The sequence below is a fragment of the Pholis gunnellus genome (genome assembly GCF_910591455.1).
Source record: "Pholis gunnellus genome assembly, chromosome: 3".
In the NCBI taxonomy this organism is placed as follows: Eukaryota; Metazoa; Chordata; class Actinopteri; order Perciformes; family Pholidae; genus Pholis; species Pholis gunnellus.
In genome coordinates this window covers 3,127,771-3,149,611 of record NC_136529.1, presented here as the reverse complement: position 1 = coordinate 3,149,611, position 21,841 = coordinate 3,127,771, and the positions used below count along the sequence as shown (strand labels likewise).

At 43.9% G+C, this 21,841-nt stretch overlaps 1 protein-coding gene across 1 annotated transcript in view; it reads right to left on the bottom strand.

Moving 5' to 3' along the window:
* cntn2 (contactin 2) overlaps positions 1–21,595 on the bottom strand; it is a gene marked incomplete at both ends in the record, with an annotated part of 34,993 nt that extends 13,398 nt beyond the window's left edge. The window contains 13 exons of the mRNA XM_079186099.1: positions 453–573; positions 2,339–2,514; positions 2,726–2,853; positions 5,908–6,058; positions 6,667–6,796; positions 8,687–8,823; positions 11,556–11,737; positions 11,952–12,054; positions 12,940–13,152; positions 13,438–13,533; positions 13,710–13,885; positions 14,281–14,422; positions 21,535–21,595. Of these exons, the coding sequence (XP_079042225.1) occupies positions 453–573; positions 2,339–2,514; positions 2,726–2,853; positions 5,908–6,058; positions 6,667–6,796; positions 8,687–8,823; positions 11,556–11,737; positions 11,952–12,054; positions 12,940–13,152; positions 13,438–13,533; positions 13,710–13,885; positions 14,281–14,422; positions 21,535–21,595 (1,816 nt within the window). The remainder of the gene's footprint in view (positions 1–452; positions 574–2,338; positions 2,515–2,725; positions 2,854–5,907; positions 6,059–6,666; positions 6,797–8,686; positions 8,824–11,555; positions 11,738–11,951; positions 12,055–12,939; positions 13,153–13,437; positions 13,534–13,709; positions 13,886–14,280; positions 14,423–21,534) is intronic.
* Between the last annotated feature and the right edge of the window lie 246 nt (positions 21,596–21,841).

The following is a 21,841-nucleotide window of genomic DNA, read 5'->3' as shown; positions in this document are numbered from 1 at the left end:
AAATAACGGAGCTAGGCCAACGTTAACGGAAGTTCCATTGAGTTACATTATGATGTGTTCAAGCTCTATTCAGTAAAGTGGGCGAAGGTCAGCTGTAAAATATAGTTTTTGGTGAGAGGGAATAATGAGCTGTTTAACGTTTTAACGTACTGGAATCAGATCGATCTCGGTATCTGCCAATACGCAAGTTCAGGTATCGGAAGCGGGCAGGAATGAATGGCATTGGTACCTACAGCACATAGAAGACTAAAACCAAATACTAACTGTAAGCGACACAAACTGGTGAAATTGTTCATTATGGAGCATTTTTTATCTTACAGAGGGCAAAACTATAGTACAAATACGAGCATTATCGTACCTCTGACAACACAGTTTCTTTGTCTTTTCTCTGTGATCGTAAAGGCAGTGACCTTGAGGAAATGACATGAGAAGACAGCTCTGAGGCATCTTACCTCGAACCACTAGTTTGGCTGAAGCTGAAGCGCTGTCCACTACAGTCTGAGCTGTGCACGTGTAGATCCCTGCTTGACTCAGCTTAGCGGTCACAGTCAACAGGTCACCAATGTTTTCCTTCTAAAAGGGCCCACACAGAGCAAATGAGTTAAACACTGTGTTGGTGAGGAGTGTAACAGACAGAAAATACAGTGATGAAGAGCTGCATGCTGCAGCAGAACTGACCATAACTGAGGATTACAGGAGCTCATTTTCAGCTAGACCCACCACTAGCTAATGGCAGGGTGTTATCACATCAACACTCATTAAACATAGAGACATAAAGAGCAGGGACATGAAATGGATAGTTAATTTCATTATTTCTGTCGGGCCCTGTGCTCAGGTACCGTGAAATGTTCAACTTGCCATCCTGAAATGAAGTAATTACGGCTGGAAAATATCCAGCACACAGTGGCGTGGTCAATTTAGTCTCACTGTTCAAGACTAGAATTACCGCCTCATGGTTGTATGCTACCGCCAACCAGTCAGTTTACATCCATGTCTGTCCGAAATGTCATCACGTCATCATTTTATCCTATTAGACATTAGTGTAAAATTGTCATAGTTATGTTATAATTCTTGAGTTATGGCATTAACAACAGTTTTTTTGAGTTCACAGGGACCTTTGACCACCAAATTCTAATCTGTTCATCCTTGAGTCCAAGTGGACAAATGTGAAGAAGTTCCATAAAGGCATTCCTCGCGGTCACGAGACACGGACGGACAACACACTGCGGCTGTTGCCGGTGCGGAGGCATACAAAATGCAGGGAAACCTTGTGTATGTTGGTAATGTCCGTCCAAACATTGGCGCCAGTGTAACAGCATTTACTTTCACCACCAGATCTACAGCAAATAAATTGTCAAAACCATATTAGCATATTAATAAACAAGTAAGCCCAGTGGTGATGAGGGAAGCCTCGACCACACTGCACCGCATTTTATTTGGACTTAAAGGGAAATGTAGAGCTGTGAGGCAACAAATATTAAACACCTGATCCTCAATCCTATAAATGTCCCGGTATTGTAAGTGTTGGATGAAAGCCTGATGTATATTCTCCCTCTGTTCCATAGAGCTCTATTAAAAACACATCAGTGGATCACAATGTTGCAAAGGTTGACATGTTCCTTCATTATCATGAACACACACACTGCAGTTTATTTTGACTCAATCCCACACACACACTGTACTGCTGCCAGAAACACTCACTAGAGCATCAACAGTGGATTAATCCACTGCTGAAAATAGTCCCCAACAAAGGAACAACACGTCTAACACTTTGGTGGTTTTGGTCCTTTAGTGGGATTAATTAATGATGAGAAAAATAGAGACTATCTTATTTCTCCATCATCATGTTACTAGATGATTCAGTCACTTCTCTTTAACTACATAGTCAAATAACACATCTTTATACAGGTATGAACTCAATTATTCAAATGAGAGAAATGATTTGTAAAACAGGGAAAACTGCTAATTTACTTTCAGAGCAACACAGCCTAAGTTTTCAGAGTTTGGTGGAGAGCGTAAAAGGCTATGCAGTGTTTATCATCTTCAGTAAAAGCTTTGATCATAGGAGCAGCAGTTGATTTGCAGTCATTTCATGACAAAGACTAACACTAACAACCTCAAAGCTCAGGTGGATTCTTCCCATGGTAACCATGGTAATTTGTTGTTTGATGTGTTGAAGCTTAAATGGAACTAATGAGAGTTCATCTCAGCCTCAACTATCAGTGAAGTCCCCTCTTCCCAGCCAATACTTTTACAAACACACAGCGATGATGAACATCCATGCAGTAGAATTGTTCTGCAGGGCTTCCTTCTCTCTCCCATGCCTCACAGGACTCACCCCCTCCACCCGGTGGTACGGTCCGGCAGAGTCCTCCAGGTCCAGCAGGACCCCGTTGAGGGCCCAGGTGAAAGTCAGGTCCATGGTGGGGTCGTGGGAAGCGTGACACTGCAGCGTCACGTTCTCCCCTTGGTTGATGTCGGCGTTGGAAGGAGCCAGCGTGATCTTAGTGGCATCTGCATAAAAATGAATGCTAGCTCAGATTCAAAGCGGCATAGCTGTGAATGTTCCTGGTTCAAGACTGGTAGTCTCAGAATTAAAAAGAAAGAAGAAAAGACCGACTTCACAGCAGACGTTTTATCATGTCCCAGGAGGAAAAGCTTCCTCTCTTTACTCCTTTAGCATAGGATACACTGTTTGCTTCAGTGTGTGTGTGTGTGTGTTTACCTCTGACAGACAGGTGTCCAGTGCTGTTGGCTTTGCCCAGGTAGTTCTCAGCAAAACAGGTGTATTTCCCTTCGTCTGCCCTGCTGATGTTGTGGATCCACAGGATACCGTCTGGAGTTACGGTGACTCTGTGAAGACAGGATTATACGGAGGGTAAAGAGCGCCCAACTCAAGGTACAATACTGGGAACAACTCTCATGTAACGACGTCACAAACTATTTATTCAAGTGTAATCACAGAACATGGACATCATCCTCACAAAGATAGTATTTGTACAGGTGTTCCTGTTATTGCGTCCACCTCCTGTATGCCAGCTCACTCTATGTGGTGTAGCATTGTTGAAGAAATAAGTAAGTGTAACGAAGCACAATGTCAAGGTTACTCCGTCCGTTTGCATGCTTTAACCGTTCCAGTTGCATCCTGCTGATGTTTACCTCAGTAAACATTGTAAACATGAGTTTATGGTCTCAATCTCTAGTTTCAAGTCTTCTTCAATACAGCATGATGTTCATTTAGTGAATGATGGTCCATTTAGAGTCAAACAGACCATAAAACAGGAAATGCTTCGGGTGATGTAAACCACTTCTATGTGTCTCCTGCTATCTCCCCCTAAAGAAGACAAAAATGGCTCTATGGCAGGGAAGGGAGGAGTAGATAAGGTTAGTATGAGGTGGACAAAGGAGTGAAAAACCTTTCGAATGCAAGACTTTAACTCTCTATCGTGTGTTTAGCCTGAACCCTCAGAATAAATATGACAAACACCTACACTCAGGTGGTTTCAGACTCAGAATGTGTGTGACAGAATCTGATGAAATCAATGGTAATTCAACCTTCGATACAAACAGAACTCACTGAACTGTGGGAAGTCGCTTTTGATCTCACCTGGAACTACTGTAGGCGTCCTGGTGCTTTTCTACATCTTCCTACAGCTGACATGAGTTACAGGTTGATTGGTTTAATGAGCTGCGTCTGTCAGACTGTGTAGAAGCTGAGGGCTGGTTCGACCTACAGACAATGTCATCACTGTAGCTACTGCTGTTTATCGCTTGAGTCTGGAGTTAAGAGTGGAACGGGTGTGATTATCATAGTTTGTCTGGAGCAGGCTGAGCCTGTGGCAGTAAACTCCAAATCAAGGGAGTAGTGTCTACTGCTATATGAGTCAATTATTCATACAGGAGACTTACAGTAATGTGAAATTCAACCAGAAACATTCTCATCATAATCACTGGTACATTCACCTACGTGTGGGTGATTATGACCGGCTTCAGGGTCCCACCTGAGCTGGAGAGCCATCTGCATTAAAACAAGTGCTACTGCAACTGTAGGAACTACTTTTAGACACTTCTTCATGCAACTCTGCTTTTTGGTGACGGGATCGTCACATACATGCAGACATATTCGATTTCGTAGTAGATTACATAAATGCTTTTCTGATTTAAATATCATATATAGTTCATGAGCCCCAGAATTTCTGTTCCTGGGCAACATCAAGCTAAAAAGGAAGCGGTTCACATGTCATTGTTTGCATTTTTAAATTTGGGAAAGAGAGGAATTTACAGGAAAACAAACTGTATGGCACATGATGAATTTCTGAGAAAAACTAATAAATATCAATCTATCTAAAAGGTTCATCCATCCCTTCTATCCAATCACAATCAAGGATTCTCTCGGGGGCCACGGTATAATCCTCATTATAAAATTTGTAGCTCAAATCAAGCAATCTGATTGGATCATAGCTGTGGTATAATATCCACATTCCACTGCTTTAGTATGACGTCTAATTCCTTTGCAAAACATAATTTATTTTCTCTGACACTGAGTGATATTGAAAGAGTTGTCAAAGGAAGATCAGGTTACAAATACAAAGTAAAACCTGCTATAAAATGAACCATTTAAGGTTAACCCCTATGGAGCAGTGGATTGAGAAGTGCCCATCACCAGAAAAGAAAGCTGCTACTCGACATGCAGCGCTACACAAAGATGAGATTCGACAATCCGAATATGAAAGCATGCAGAAAGGCAGAGGATAAACACCAACACTGCCTCAGCACCGCGATTCACAAACGATCTGATGCAGATGTTGACATCAGAGATGACAGTGGACGCCAATAACCTAATAAAGGCAAGCCTAGTATAAGCAGTTATTACATTACAGTCGTTTAGCAGACTTACAATTCAGATTCTATCACATTTCTACACCGTAGGCAGGAGGTATTTTGGGGTTAAGTGTCTTGCTCAAGGACACATCAACATGCGACTAGCAGAGCCAGAGCCGGGGATTGAACCGCCCATCTTCATTGAAGGACGGCCCTGCTATCCACTTAGTCACAGTCCCCCACAGCAACTTGGCATATTAGACTCATCCTACTGACCCTGGACAGACTCTCAGTGGTTGCACAATAAATGGAAACATACAAATTAAAAAAGCCAAATAATGAAATTTATATAATGCTAACCTGGGATGACAAAAAATAAACAAAACAAAACATGCTAGCTGCTAGTGTACGTTCCATAGCTACTGCAGGCAGCCAGCCCAGACAGGACTATTTTGTTGTGAACTTTATAATTTATTAACACAAATTTGGATTTGGAATGTCCTGTTTTATAAAAGCAATAGCTCACTTCAAACCGGAATATGTTGTAATTATACCACAACTGAGGGAATTGTCGTCATACCACGGCCTGTCAGGAGCTATTGAGCAAAACAACTCTACCAGGACACACTCACTGTACTACTACCCACGTTGTTGTCCTCAGAACTATTGTTTCTTGTTCTAATTGTGAGCAAGAGTAAAAGTAAAGAACAATGTCTGATGTGGTGTGTTACATATAAAACACGGGTCTCCTACAGTATATGATAGACTTTGCAGCAGTCTGCATCTAACCATCCATCATGTCCTGTACTGAATGCATATCCAGCTATCCAGTTCATTTCATGCTGTATGTTAAGCTGAACCTCATAGTTTTTATATTTCATGTTTAGCCTGTATTGTGTGATATATATCTTTTTTGAAGTACTTGAACTCTGAAATCAGAGCCCAAGTCTTCTTCAGGCGAATACCCACAGGAAGGACATGCGAGGTACAAGTAAGGCAAAATAACCAGTATAAATTTGACGGGGTTTCTAAACGTGACGCGAACGCATCGTGCTGTGTATGAACATGAGGTTGACTCAGTATTACCTGCTGCTGTTCACGAGCAGCTCTGTCCCACGGCTCCAGAACAGGCTGGGCTTCGGAGCAGCTCGAGGGCGACACTCGATCATCACCTGCCCCCCTCTGGCTGCTGGGATCAGTCTCCTTACTGGGTTCAACCTGAAGTCTGGAGCCTGAACTGGAGAGACAGGTGGCAGGAAAACAGCGCAGAGTAGAAAACAAGCAAGTTGATGGATGAGATGCAGAAGGGAAGAGTATGGGAGATGGAGGAATAGTGGAAAAACAGAAAACTTTTTACTTGAGGCTAGAGAATGGTACATTATTAAATCGTATTAAACTTAAATTTACATAAATACAAGTACAATTTGCAACCAACCAACAAAAACCTGGTCTAAAGTCAATGGCTAGGTATGTTCCTGCTGTTTATTAGTAAGATGCGCCTACATAGACGGGTTGACAACGTGCGTACACACTGCTTGTTACACACACGTTGCTGCTGCAGCTTTCCTTGAGCCCAGATTAACGAGTTAACACCGCAAGCTGCAACACAAGCAACAGTGGACTTTGACACGCCCTAAACACGCACTTGTGCCATGCACTATAGACCATGCTCTACAGATTGTTTAAATAGGGCTCTTCATGTTCTTTACTGATACAGCTCTCAATGTTTCATTAAGTATAATATGATACTTTCATTTTAGATTTGAAAAGGTACATATTTACAAAAACAGTATTTTGAATGCAGTTTCAAATGACGGAAACTAAAGACACTCCTTAGACGTCTACCTTGGACTCTGAGCTCAGCAGTGGAGTAGACGGTGCCATGTTTGTTTTCAGCAACACACTGGTACATCCCAGAATCCTCCAGGGCCAGATTACTGATTTTAAGACGAGCTCCGTTCACCTCTACCCGGTCCTGTGGGGTAGAAGAAGAGAGAGAAGAGGAAGTGAATTATGGGATATGTAAGCTGTGAAAAGAAGCATACATACATACATGCCCCTTTTTGAAGTCGTTTACTGTCTCTTTGTGGTTTTTTGGTAGTTATTTTTTGTCTGTGGTTGCTTTGCCCATCTTTGTAGTCTTTTTGTGTCTCTTTGTAGTTGTTTTGCGTGTTTTTGTAGTTGTTTGGTCCTTTTGTAGTCTTCGTGTTTCTTTGTAGTTGTTTTGTGTCTCTTTGTAGTCACTTTGTGTCTCGATAACGTCCCTAAATGTGTCACAGCCCTCATTAAGATAATCATTTCCAAAAATATGCAAACGAAAAATCAAATCCATTTTTAGTGTCAGCAATAGAAGTTAAGTTACCGGCAAGTAAATACATGATTTATGTGTAGTCATTCACTACATTTATACTCACAATTGTGTAATATGATGTAAGACTCTTTGACACTTTTACAACTTTGAGCTGTTTTTTAGCAGCGTGTACACCAATCTAAACCAAAGAAGATCTCCATCCAGGAGGCTTACTTAATCACAGTAATGATTTCCCTCTAACACTGCAGGTTAGGATGAGAAATGGTGAGAAAGTTATCTTTTTTTGAGTCAAATTATTTCTTCTCCTTTATTGTGCAAAAGGACGATCAGAACATTTGGCATCGGCACAGCTCGGTCCCACCTCACAGATTTGTCTAAATCAAAGGACTTTCTGTGGGTGGAAGATATGAAGCTCTAGAGTAAGTTCAGACAGGAAGACTATACTCTTGCATGAATAAGCCCGTAGTTTATTTCTCAAACATCCACCATTCACTCCTCACACATGCTCACTCATTATTTCATTGCTGTCATTGTTCTAGGCTGTCAATCATGATATCAGCTGTTTAGATCATCTGGTCTCTTCTATCCAATAGCACAATGAAACAATGACATCATTAGCCTATCATATGATTGTCTCTCTACCTTCAGTAAGTTCATGCTGCTGTTACGCACCCCTCCACCTCCCCATCTCCTCCCAGTCTTCATCAGATTCATCAACTCATCATTCTATCAGCCTCATCAGCCACCACCACCACCAGTGTCTGGACTCCACAGGGGGTTTATCTTGCTGCTGCTCAGGGCAGACGCCCCTCCATGACAAATCTCCCTGTAGAGTCTAAGCGCCAAAGACTCTGTCAAGACTTTATCATCCCATATCATCTGTTAATAATAAACAGTGGCGGGCTGTGCATTTTATACCTGGGCCTTCACTGCTGTCCTGCAGCTGAAACACAGCTACGGTTATTATTTGTTATTTGTCTCAATACCTATAAATGCACTAACTGCAAAGAATACGCTGAGAGTGCGTCTCCTCTCAGCTCTGACTGCAGCTGGGACTGCTGCGCGAGAGAAATGTGTCCCCAGCGCAACATTGGACGTAACAATAGTTCCTATCACATATAAAACCATCTTCATAAAAATAAGTTGTACAAATAATAATATATAAACAAGCATATTAAAGCTGCAGATGTAAAAACAAACTTACCAAAGCTGTTGTTCACTTAAAGACAATCCTCCTTTCTTTGTTAACAAAGAGTTTAATCTCACGGTTGTTGAGATTAAACTTTGTGATTCTGTCTAGGCCAGCAGAGAAGGTCTTGCTGGCCCTGACGGCCCACCGCTGACGATAAACAATTATCTTTTCTTTATCTGACTTCTCTCTTCTGATTGAAATACAATTACAGATATTATTCAACAATTTGGTGACTGACCATTGACCATTAGTGCAAAGGGAAGATGGTAAATAGACAAAATGTCCGTGTTACAGTAGAAGGAGTATTTTAACATCTTTGTGTGTGGAGGTAGAGCAGTGAGACAGCATACTGCGTGTGTTACCTGTGTACTGAGCGGCTGTCCGTTGCGTAGCCAGCGTATAGAGGGTCGGGGTTTACCGGCAGCAATGCAACTCCAGAGAAGTTCTGAGCTGATCTCCACCTCTGAGTCGCTCATCACCTGCAACCACTCGGGCTGAGCTAGATGTTTGGAGGAGAGAGATAAGGGAAATGTAACATAGATAAAACTGAGACAGTAAATGGCATTCAATGAAAATAAATGCATTAAGGAAGTGCACTACAGGTGCAGTACAACAAGACCTTTTGTTCCATTCCGACATGAAATACATGACATTGCTGGTATGTTAAAGTGATGGCTTTTACATTGATGTTCCATATGGCTTCATTTAGACATTTACTGACAGGGCTGAGCTAAAAAGTTATGATAGCGAGGAAGGCTGCATCACTGATGGATTTTAAAACATATTCTGCCCTTGAAGCCTTGAGTGTGAAGGACAAACAGTGAACACTACAGCTACATTTTCACATCCGTTTAACCATTGAACTATCTGATTGTCAATTCTGCTGGGGAAAAGTGTTTCATAGTAAATGAACTGATATTGTGCATAAGAGACAATGATTGAGATAATTACTCATTGCATCAATCTTGGAAGGTGAAAAAAGACATTTTGGTCACCCTTTCTCTGCATACCCAGGTCTTATGATGGAGGAGAAAAACCCTGCTGTTTATTCTGGCATCACATTGGCTGGAATGTTGGTTACATTCTTAAGTGAACAAATACACACGGGCAAAATCGAGGTCATCAAAAAAGGATTGAGGTCATGTCCATATATCGTATGATAAGTTTATAACATAAAAAACGATTGAGGTCATGTCCATATCCATCCATCCATCCATTTTCCTCTGCTTATCCGGGGTCGGGTCGCGGTGGCAGCAGGCCAAGCAGGCTGACCCAGACTTCCTTCTCGCCCGCAACATTTTCCAGCTCATACTGGGGGATCCCGAGGCGTTCCCAGGCCAGCTGGGAGATATAATCCCTCCAGCTGTTCTGGGTCTTCCCCGGGGTCTCCTCCCAGTTGGACGTGCCCGGAAAACCTCCAGTGGGAGGCGTCCAGGAGGCATCCTAATTAGATGCCCGAACCACCTCAGCTGACTCCTTTCGACGCGAAGGAGTAGCGGCTCGACTCCAAGTTCCCTCCTGATGTCCGAGCTCCTTACCCTATCTCTAAGGCTGAGCCCGGCCACCCTACGGAGGAAACTCATTTCGGCCGCTTGTAGCCGCTACCTTGTCCTTTCAGTCACGACCCAGAGTTCGTGACCATAGGTGAGGGTAGGAACGTAGACCGACCAGTAAATTGACCAAGACGGTCCGGTGCAGCGCCTGCTTTACTGCTGCAGCCGCACCGATCCGCCTGTCGATCTCCCGCTCCATCTTACCCTCACTCGTGAACAAGACCCCGAGATACTTGAACTCCTTCGCTTGAGATAGGGTCTCCGTCCCCACCTGGAGGGAGCAATCCACCGGTTTCCAGCAGAGCACCATGGCCTCAGATTTAGAGGTGCTAACTCTCATCCCCGCTGCTTCACACTCGCCTACAAACCGCCCCAGTGAATGCTGGAGGTCACGATCCGAGGAGGCCAACAAGACCACATCATCTGCAAACAGCAGAGAGGTGATCACGAGACCCCCGAACCTGACGTTCTCCACCCCCCGGCTGCGCCTAGATATCCTGTCCGTGAAATTCACGAACAGGACCGGTGACAAAGGGCAGCCCACCCACTGGGAACGTGTCTGACTTATTGCCGAGAATGCGGACACAGCTCCTACTGCAGTCGTACAGAGACCGGATCGCCTGTTGTAATGGGTCCGGCACCCCATACTCCCGCAGCACCCCCCACAAGAACCCCCGAGGGACCCGGTCGAAAGCCTTCTCCAAGTCCACAAAGCACATGTAGACTGGTTGGTCAAACTCCCAGAAGCCCTCCAGTAGTCTTGCGAGGGTAAAGAGCTGGTCCACTGTTCCACGGCCGGGACGGAATCCGCACTGCTCCTCTTGAATCCGAGGTTCGACAAACGGTCGGAGCCTCCTTTCCAGCACCCAGGCATAAGCCTTCCCCGGGAGGCTGAGTAGTGTGATACCCCGATAATTCGAGCACACTCTCCAGTCCCCCTTTTTGAAAATGGGAACCACCACTCCGGTCTGCCAGTCCATGGGCACTGATCCCGACCCCCATGCGACACTGAAGAGGCGTGTCAGCCAAGACAGTCCAACAGTGTCCAGCGCCTTCAGCATCTCAGGGCGGATCTCATCCACCCCCGGCGCCTTGCCACCAAGGAGCTTTTTGACTACCTTAGCGACCTCTGCCAGGGATATGGGTGAGCCCCCCCAGGTCTTCAGGCGCTGCCTCCTCTGCAGAGGACATGTTGGACGGGTTTAAGAGTTCCTCAAAGTGTTCTTTCCACCGCCCGACGAGCTCCCCCATCCGGGTCAGCAGTCCCCCCCCCCCCCCCCCCGGTTTGCCAGAACCTCCTTGAGGCCAACCGAAAGTCCTTCTCCATGGCCTCCCCGAACTCCTCCCATGCCCGAGTTTTAGCATCCGCGACCACCGCAGCTGCAGCCCTTCTGGGGCATGAGGTCATGTTATTGTCACAGGTCTAGCTGCTGGAGCTTTGTTCTTAATCAAATGGCATTCAACTTAGACTTGTGCTGTGTTGAAAGTAACATGGAAATGTTTCTATGTTACTTTCAGTGACGGTTACTTTAAGAGTCACGGTTTCTGCTGTGACTTTTAAAGTAAAAGTGAACTGGATGTTAAACTGGTGTGAAATTGCCATCTGAACATCACGGATTAAACTGATACACTATGTGCTTTGCTGCAATACCACCAGATGTTTACAGATGTTCTGTACCTTGCACGTTGATGCGTCCCTGGTATGTGTCACTGCCCTCTGAGTTGTAGGCTTCACATTCGTAAACACCCTCGTCATCGAAGGAGAGTTCTGGTAGGATGAGGGTGGGGGCCTCGGCACTGGAGCCCGCCTTGGACGGCATCAAACCATCCACTTTCCTCCATCGCAGTTTTGGGACTGGACTATAAGACAAAACATAGAAAGAGACAGAGGTGAAATAAAGGAAGAGTTTCAGAATGAAACAGCACACGGACCAGATGGGGATGAAGTATTTAAGAGCTTTTAGAGGACAACATACAAGTAAGAAGTACACACAAGTTTAAAGCTGGACAAGGCACACATTTTGACCCAAAATATTGCGGACATTTTGCAATGATTTCAGGTTGGGAGACTTACTTTCCATAGGCGAAGCACTCTAACTGGGTGGTGCGTCCTGCTAGGGCATAGGTCTCTGCTGGGAAGCGCACTTTGATGCTCGGAGCTGATTTCCTGGGATTGGCTGAAATAAAATATATATATTGTAAACATCTGAGGGTCTAAATGTTACACACATACATACGCATACACACAACTATAGAGACATTTACCTTGTTAATGATGTTGGCCTGTGTTTCGTTCTGAAGCAACATACTTATACAATTACTGACAAGATAGTTGTGAGATTATATTCATGATCTCTAGTGGAAGATTACTACTATTATTACTTAAGGGATCACCTCTACCCTCATGTTGCCTTGACACTCTGACAGACTGCCCCGCTCAGTTCTGGTTCTACCGTGCCTTCCTTTACTTCAGTGGGCCTAGCAATACGGCCTGGGTCTCCAGCAGCATGGTGTTGTTGGAGACCCAGGCCGGCGGAGAAGAGGCCCGAGGCTGCCCTGCTACTATCACATTAATGCCAGTTTGTCACGTACAAGTGGTAGAGAAGTGAAGAAGACATTTGGAAATGATCGTTGGACCATGAAATGGGAATGAGTACAATTTTCTTACCAGCCCTGTAAGTGTTGCTGCCGAAGCATATTAATCAGAATTTCAATGATACATTTTTTTACACAGAAGATAGAACAATTATTTTATAAATGATACTGAGATTTGGAAATGGTTTATTTAAACCAATACCACTTATTAAAAATAGAGGAGGGGCCAGCCTCCTCTGGTTCAGATATGCCCAGCCAATCAAACCTTGGGGTGAAAAGCTCCAGGTTTTAAAACAACAGCTCCAAACAAGCTTGTTGTGAATTCACCCTAAGACAGGGTACCACTTTTAACATTAACACCACACCAAATCTTTTCAGCTATCCCTCTGTCCTCTGTTTGTTATTCATCAGTTACACACACTTTCTGCATCATGTGGCTGCTAATACATCAGCCATGTCCTGCATACCGTCCGGCAGCACAGTGAGCTGGTTGGCCTTGCTGAAGGTGCTCTTGGTGCTGATGTCCATGTTGATAGTAGTGAAGCAGAAGTAGTTCCCGGTGTCGTTTGGCTCTGCTTTAGCCACGTACAAGTTCCCCGTGACTTGCGACACAAACCAGCGGCCGTCGTCCTTCTTGATGAAGTTGGGGAATTCGTTGATCAACCAGCGGTAGGACAGAGCTGCAGAAGAGACACATTCATTACGTCTTATTGCCGTTCTACCAGTACTTCGATTTCAATATGGAAATGATCAGCAGTCACCCTCATCCCAAAAGAGGTTTATAATTCTGCTCATTTAAATCACTTTGATCTGTGGACCACCTATGGACCCTTATCCCACCTGTGAGCTGCGGGTTTCTGACAGCTGACTCTCTCATTTTTGATGGTGTCTAACTGTTTCGCTCATCTTCCAGGTGGTTTAAAATAATAAATAACTGGCGTGGAACCCTGAAGTAGAGTGGATACCTGGGTAATGTATAGGGGGCTGGCAGGCCAGGAAAGCTCCGATGCCTTCATATGCTGTCTGAGGACTCCTGCTGTCCGGAGGGAAGTCATGGAGGTCTGGAGAAACAAAAGATTACTGTCACATATACAGATGGTAAACAGAAGCAGCAACAGTATACAGTTGATAGTAACTAAAGCATATTAGTGTAAAGTAAATCCTATCTAACTCCTTCTGTCTCTGCCACAGTGACCAGGCAGCTCATACAGGTCAAAAGGTTAAGGCTCTCACTCACAGCCAAATTTGAGGTTAGCTGCTCGGCTGATGATGGTGCCACAGCGGTTGATGACCAGACACTGATAGGAGCCTGTGTCTCGATTGGACTCGGGGCTGTTGATCACCAGGTTGCCGGCCACCAGGGTATAGCGCAGGTCCAAACCCAGCGGGACCTCTGTGCCATTCACAAGCCATCTGCAGAGAGACAAGAGTGACAAGGACACAGCGAACAGGAGAGAAAAACATAACGGACCATTACAGGGTTGAAGAGGCTGAAAAGAGTTGATGATGTTGGTGGTGAAGCGAGTGTCTTTGTATGTGGGAGATGTCAGCACATAGTCATAGCTGCAAGACAGTAACATGCTGTTAAGAGTGGCTGCGCAACTGTAGTCATCAATTAAAAATGTCGTAAAGCTCAGGCTAAGTCCTCTGAAGAACACACCTTCAGAGGTCAGGTTCTGAGGAATAAATGGTCTCTAAAAGTGAGCACAGCTAGTATCTGTGTGTATGTGTTTGTGTGTGTTTGTGTGTGTGTGTCTGTGGTTGTGTGTGTGTGTGTGTGTGTGTGTGTCTGCGTGCGTGTTACCCACCTGTAGGATGCAGCTGGACTAGCTCTGGCCTGACAGCTGAGGGTCACCTTGCCTTCACTCAGGCCTTCTGGGTAGATTAAACTGCTTGGCTGGTCTTCAAACAGTGGCCCGCTGTCATGACCCGACACACACACGTCTCCACCTGCAAACATTTTCAACAACACACTAGTTACACACCAAACCCTAAGCCAGAGACGTCTCAATGGTGAGGACCTACAGCTGTGCCCTGGACAATTCTATTGTGTACTCTTAGACAGTGTGTGTGTACAACATTCAGGCTGCCGGAGATTTGAATAAACAAAACTAGGTGATGTTCTGAAAGGACTCATGGGTCAACAAAATAGAGCGTATAGATAGATAGATGATGCGTCTCCACTTCCTCCCACTGTACAAAAGAGGAGGCAACCTTCGGGTCTGAAAAGTGAAGCCAATGTTAAAGTGCCTTAAAGCTGCATTCTCTCTAATGTCCACCAGGGGGCGACTCCTCTGGTTGTATAGAAGTCTATGAGAAAATGACTCTACTTCTCTCTTGATTTATTACCTCAGTAAACATTGTAAACATGAGTTTATGGTCTCAATCTCTCGTTTCAAGTCTTTTTCAATACAGCATGATGTTCATATGTAAATGATGGTCCATTTAGAGTCAAATAGACCATAAAGCAGGGGATGCTTTAGGGCGGGGCAACCTTTTGATTGACAGGTCTCTACCATTGTCCGATCTGAGAGTTGTCCGTGTTTCGTCTTAGAACTTTAACCCTTTCACAGTGTGTTTTCACTTCATTAAAGTTAACTGTAACATTTTGGTTGTCTGAAAATGTTCATTTGTAATTAGCTCCACCCTCTCGTGTCACTTCTGGTTGAAAACAACTAGATGGCGACAGACAAAAAACAAGACTGTGACGACTGAAATACCGAACTCGAGGATTAAAAACCAATGGGGGCTGCCATCTTGCGTTTTTGACGTCACGTGGAGCCAGAGTCTGCACAGTGGTGATCGGGGGGCTGGAGTCGCAGTAGCGAGGTCCCGCCCACAAACCTGCCCAAGCCAAGTGCGAGCCGAGCACAGCCACATCTTTTTAGCATTAGCCACCTAGCTGCTACGTTAGCACCACAGTGGCTGTATGGCACAACAACTAACCATAATATCTATATAAATACATGTTTGATGAAAGAGAGACACGTTCTATTACACAGACTCCTGATTCCTGTTTGCCGAAACGTCATGTCTCGCTGACACTGATAGGAACACACGATGTGCTCCGCCACTACTACTTTCTGTCAATCATGATGTCACAACTCCATTTCATAGCATTATATGACTAACTAAAACCAAACTTATCAGAAAATTAACTCCGACAGAAACCATCTTTGGGAAAATGTATTTGACTTGTGATATTTTAGTTTGGCCTATGTCCCATCCCCTAACATGGAGGGGGTGGGGTTTATAACCTATAGTGGGCGTCCCAGCCATCCGGGGGGGATTGGGGTTATTTTGCCTTCACTGTTGGCAAGCTGTCATGTCGTCCATCTATGGTCAAGAATCATAGAATTGTGAGTACTGTTAGAACCGTTTTGGATGCACTGCAGCCCGATGTGCAAAGCTACAGACCCCCATCACTCTGTAAAGCTTTATGACCCCAATCAGAAACAAGCCTATGTTATGTAGTCTGCTTTTAAATGCAGGTGTAATGGAAGACATGCGTCTTTAAGAGTGTAGTCAGACTGCAGTCTCTCTTTGAAGACAGATGCAAAGAGCATTATTGTCTGCAGCAGTAAAGCTGCCCACAGAGCTTAATCATTACACAATATTTCCGCTCAGCATGAACACTGCACCAGCTGCAAATAGCAAGAAATGTATAATGCATAACGCAGAATGTAAGGTGTCTTTGTTTGAAAGCAGAGCGATCGGATTGTATGAAATAAATGAGATATTTACATTGTTGTAAAAGGTTTTAGGTGCAAAGTGCAGACTGAAATATTCTGGACATCCCTCTGCCTCTGCTGATACATCACTTTAGTGCTATATCACAGCAGTCTTATCTGTGTGCCTAAGTACAAGATAACATTTGTGAATTGAATGAATTTAATTAGAGCTTCTAATATTCTCAGGAGGACAGGAGGGAAGGAAGAGAGTAAACCTGTCCATCACTGAGCTGTGTATCTACTGTACACAATTACTGTGACCCAGTGCATTGTGGTCTAATGATGGCGGTCCAACCAGGTACCTAAACACTGGGACTTTTTGTCAACACACTCTGAGATTCCTCCCACAATTCCCCTCAGCACAGAGGAAAACACTGGATCTTTATTTGTTCAGAATCCCCACATCAGTTTCCCAAACAACGCAGACAGTCTCTCTGGCGTGTAGCCGTAAATTCAACACATGACAATTATATATTCCAATCCATATGGAACAGAAGTTGTTCAACAAGTTTCGGGAAAGTCTGCAAAAGAAGAGTTTGTAAACAAGCATCCAACATCTTGTACCAATGTTAGCTTGTCGGAATGAGGCTGAATCAGGCTAGGATAATCACGGCCTCTTGAAACTTTACAACCACAAACTAGAGACCCAGAGCATTCAGAGGAAGTGTGGCTTTCCACACTATATGGACAATAAGGGGTTTCTGAGCAGGTTCCACACCAGAAGTGCTCACTTTCACTTTCAAAACATGTAATTGAAAAGGTTTTAGGTACCAAATCACAACATATATTTCTCCATGGAGTTCTTCAGGGTCTTGGTGTCTTATTGAAGAAGTTTGTAGAGATTTTTGATCATTCCTATCAACTCAAGTGGTAAGACGTGTTAAATTTAGCACCAAATGTGTCCAACCAAAGGAATCGACCGAAAATGAAAGACTTTTTACATTGAGGTTCATTGAAGTACATTGAAGATCAACTATTCATAATGTTTACGAGTAAATGTTGCTCTGTGGCTGTAAATAAGCAACTGCTTTCTAACACATTCACCATAACAACTTCATGCATTGAGTCGTTATGTGTTTACAACTCGTTCTGCTGCCCCCTAGCGCCCAAACAAGTCTACTAAGTGTTGCAGTAGGAGTCAGCATTTCACCTCTACTACTGGATCCATACAATGTATATTTACATTTGCTGGCTGGCTACCGGCTGGTGGTCCGGGGGTCTCATTTATCAAACAGTAAGTAGGATCAACACTAAATGTTTGCATATATTCAAAGGAGAAAATGCACATACACCAACAAATATTCAGATCTATAGAGCCTTGCGTACACCTGCCAGTGTGCAATTTCCTTTTAGAAATCCCAAATCAACCTGTAAATGTGAGCAGCTGGTTCAGCCTCACATCCCGCACTCTACACGCCCACATTCAACCATGAATGGTCAAAGCAAAGCACCTCATGAATGTTGATGCATAGAAATGAGCTGCTGATCAGTGTTTACGGTGAATCACGGACACTACCGAGAAGTTTCTGTTTTACACAGAAATCAAAGTGTTTGTGGATGAAGGGGTCCCTGAACAGTCGCTCACTCTTAATTCTTCCACTTACGCAGTCCTAACAGTGCCAGAGTATCTATGGTGCAACACAACACATCACGAGTGTCACCGTAGGATATCATGTAAAAAAAAGGAAGTTTGATAGGTGAACACCATGTATTTATTTATGCATTTATGTTTTCTTTTGGCATTATAATTAGGACTGATAATGAGGATATGGAGTGATGGTACGAGAACTGTCACTGGCTTTATTTACATAATCCTTATGTTTAGATGGGGAAGGTTTGCCAGGTGAGGTGAAGGTGTGTGACAGTCACCATGGTTACTCCTCCGCTCCAGTGAGCTATGATATGTGTTCACTGCAGTGATTTTACTCACAGACACTTTATGAATGTAAGATTTCTCTGTTCTGCAGTTATTTAACTCTAGTTGACGTGATATGTTCATCAGCTGACCACGAGTGTCGGCGCTCGGTCTCTCCTCTGCGCTCCGGGGTGCAGACAGCGCTGATGAAATATGAAGCGAAGTTTGATTTGAGGTTTTAGTTAGTTTATATCTTTTACAATAGAAATGTGCTTTTAGTTATGGATCACTTGTACAAGCACAAATAACACTGCTGGTTTGACTGTTAATGATAAAGAGAATATATAAGTAAGTAACGTGTGAGAGGCATCATTATACGTGTAATGATGCCTCTCATTGAATTCCTACAATCCGGCTTCCATTTACCACCTCACCATCTGTGTCTCCAACATGTTGGTATGCATGGGCCACAGCTTGTTTGAATAGATCACAACGTTTGCGTGTGGAGTGGTGTACGCCACTAAAGAGACCCCTGATCTTACAAATCACAGCGTTCAGTAAAAGATCTGAATGCTTCTTTCACCACTGAACATCTTGACAATAACACCATTGTAGTACAACGCATTTCATTGCTGCTTCAAACCTCATGTGGCATTCATGTCGTGGCATATTCATTTGAATCCTCTGTCAACACACAACACGTGTTCTTTGTTTGTCATTGTGTATGATTGGAGTGGAGCCATGTAACAGAGGGTGGCAGCACTCTACTCTTGTGTTTATAAGGCAGGTAATAAAAGCCAATGAAAAAGAACAGCAATGCTTATTCAGAAAATATGTTTCCATCAGCCTTCATAAGACATTTTCTTTATCCGCACACAGACTTAATCAGCCGGTGTGGATTCCATATTAGGGCATGTTTCTTAATCAAGCATTTCCAGTTTTCTTTGTTCTATTTTAAACAGCCCTTAATGGAAACCTTCCATCCCTCAACTCAAGTCTGTAGAGCAGCTTTTGTTTTGGTCTTTTCCACACTCTCTGAGTTCAGCTTGTAGAGACTCAGTGTGCACAGTGTTGTATAATGTGTACTGATTCTAACTGATTATGTTTTCCACAGGGCCAAAACAATGTGTGTGCAGAGCGTTGTTACTCTAGATCCAGTGTGTAGCACTGCACACACACACACGATAACATATCTCACTTCCTTGCGAGCTTATTATTTAATCGTACACTGCGTCACCTCAGCAGTGTAGCTTCATGATGGCTGCAGCTGCATTCTGAAGAGTACATTTTGAGCCAAGTATCGGTTCGTGTTGTTCACATATTCACTCAAACAGTGTGGACAGATGAAGACTTTCCACAGCTGTGTCTGAGAGCATGTACACCTGTTATTCAGCTCAACACTGTTGATGATGAACAGCAATGCTTATGTGTACTATGTGTTCATACTGGCAGAGCTGGTTCATTTCAACAGAAGCTACATCATCATCTACCTGTGCAATTCATCAAACCGGTGCATCAGTTCAACGCGAAGGCCCGGCAGAGAAAGCCGTCTCCATGGAGACAATTGAATCCTCTCCCCAAAACAACAATCATGAAATTTCAATCCAGCCCATAAGCCCCAAAATGAACCTCAACCACCACATAGAACTCGCTCTCCATCGCTCTTACACTCAAACTCAAGCTGAAACAGAACTGAGGGAGAGTATTTGTTACTTTGGTTCAATTACTAATTCTAATTCTGTTTTTTTAATGGCAATAATAGACAAGTTTCTTTCTTCAACTTATCATTATGAAGTGAATGTTGATTGCAGAGTGTAATGGCTGTTTAGATTGGTTCCCTGTAAGCCTGGAATATATGTATTCAGTTCTGTCTGCCTGAAGGGTCCATACAGCACAGAGGAAGAGGACACACCTTGATGCTGATGAAGGTCAGAACATCCATGTACCGTCCAATAGTCCATGCCATGCTACAGCTTCACTCCTTCACTTCACTTCTGTCCTTACCTTTCACAATAAAAGCCCTGGACATACATCACTGCTTACCAGAGATCATTTTGCTCTCTGAAAAGAGCTTAAAGTAGCGATCCCCAGTGGAGATGTTACCGTTTACTGTGGGAACTCTACCGTTAACCCAGGAGGCAAAGAAGGCTAAGAGGTTCTACTGAACTGGATCAGCAAGTGGAAAGACCTGCTCACTTATTAATACCCCTGGTTGTTTTAGTGTGCTGTCGTGTCTTCTTATTCTGCAGTGTTTAACAGAACCCGACTGGATCATTAGCGCCACCAGCTCAATGAACCAATGAAGCAACTGCTAATTTGCCTAACAGCAGTGGATAGAAACTTTAGTCACTTTAGTTTTTAAACTTGGTTAAAATGTGTGCTACATTTGAACAAACACTAGAACAGTGAGGCAGCAAAGGAATGAAGAGAACAACCTCCATTTCCTCAGTGCGTTTTAGCATTAGGCTACATGGGCTGTGTTTCAAGTCATTCAGATGAATGTGGCAGCTCTGATACTGACATCTGGTCATGAGTTTGATCTGCTCAATGTGCTGACTAGCTCATTAGCTCATCTATCACTAGCCAGAAGACATTTGTCCCCCTGGTGGATGTTGGTTTGTTAATTTGTCCAAGGTGCAGTACAAGACATGTGTCTATGCTTGTAGATAAGAAGGAGACACAGAAAGCTAATGTGGGTCTCACTTCAAAGGCTGATGCTCTCTGTTGAGTTGAAACACGTCTGTTTTAATAATAATGTCTTTTTATTGTCATATACATTTACACATACACAAAATTTGACCTCTGCATTTAACCCATCCCTTATAGGGAGCAGTGGGCTGCTGAGAAGCACCCGGGGAGCAGTAAGGGGTTCAGTGTCTTGCTCACGGACACTTTGACACATGCCACGTCCCAGCCAAGGATCGAAACCGTCGACCTTGCGGTTACCGGACAACCCTCTTAGCCCAGTGTGTCATGGCCGCCCCCTGTTTTCTGGCTGTTAGTCTCACCAATCATCATCAGCCAATGAAATGATCTGATGGCTGTATGCAAAGGATTCATCCGTCTACATAGAGGAGTCGGTGTCATTCTGACTGGAACATGCACCATCAGGAGGTCATTTGCAGAGCAGATATTGTAGCAATTTCCTGTCAGTCCTCATTATGTCACTCTGTTACATTAGTGTTGAGGTTGGCTTTCATGTGCTGAGCTATCATGCTTCAACAATGATCACAGCTCCAAAAGAGCCAGGTTATTTTGCTGCATTTATTCAAATCAATGTGTGGTTGAGACATATGTAGTACACAGATGGACAGATGCAAGTTGTTCATTTCCAAACTAAATCCTAGACCCAAGTTCTAATCCCAAACAGCCTTTAACCTTAACTCCTCCGTGGGCTGAAACTAAACCTAGTTCTTAAGTTATCATCAAAAACCCACTTGGACATGCATATTTGTGTACATTACAGAGGAACTTACCGACAGCCTGCTTCAGGGCTACTGAGCTGAGGACCAGCAGACACAGCAAGCGCTCCATCATCTGGATCCAGCTGGATTACAACAGGATCACAAACGGATCAAGAGCAGCTGGAATCAGAACCTGCTCCCCTTATCTCACAGGAAGAAGAGGTGTTCAGTCTGGGCCTGTGAAGGAAAAGGAAGATTACTTACATGACAGCTCCAGTAGCTCCATGGAGGAAGTGAGTTCATCAAGCATTGTAACAATTGTTTTTATTAATGTTGACTTCCCATCCATTACTTAAATCCAGGCGGCAACCTGAAAAGT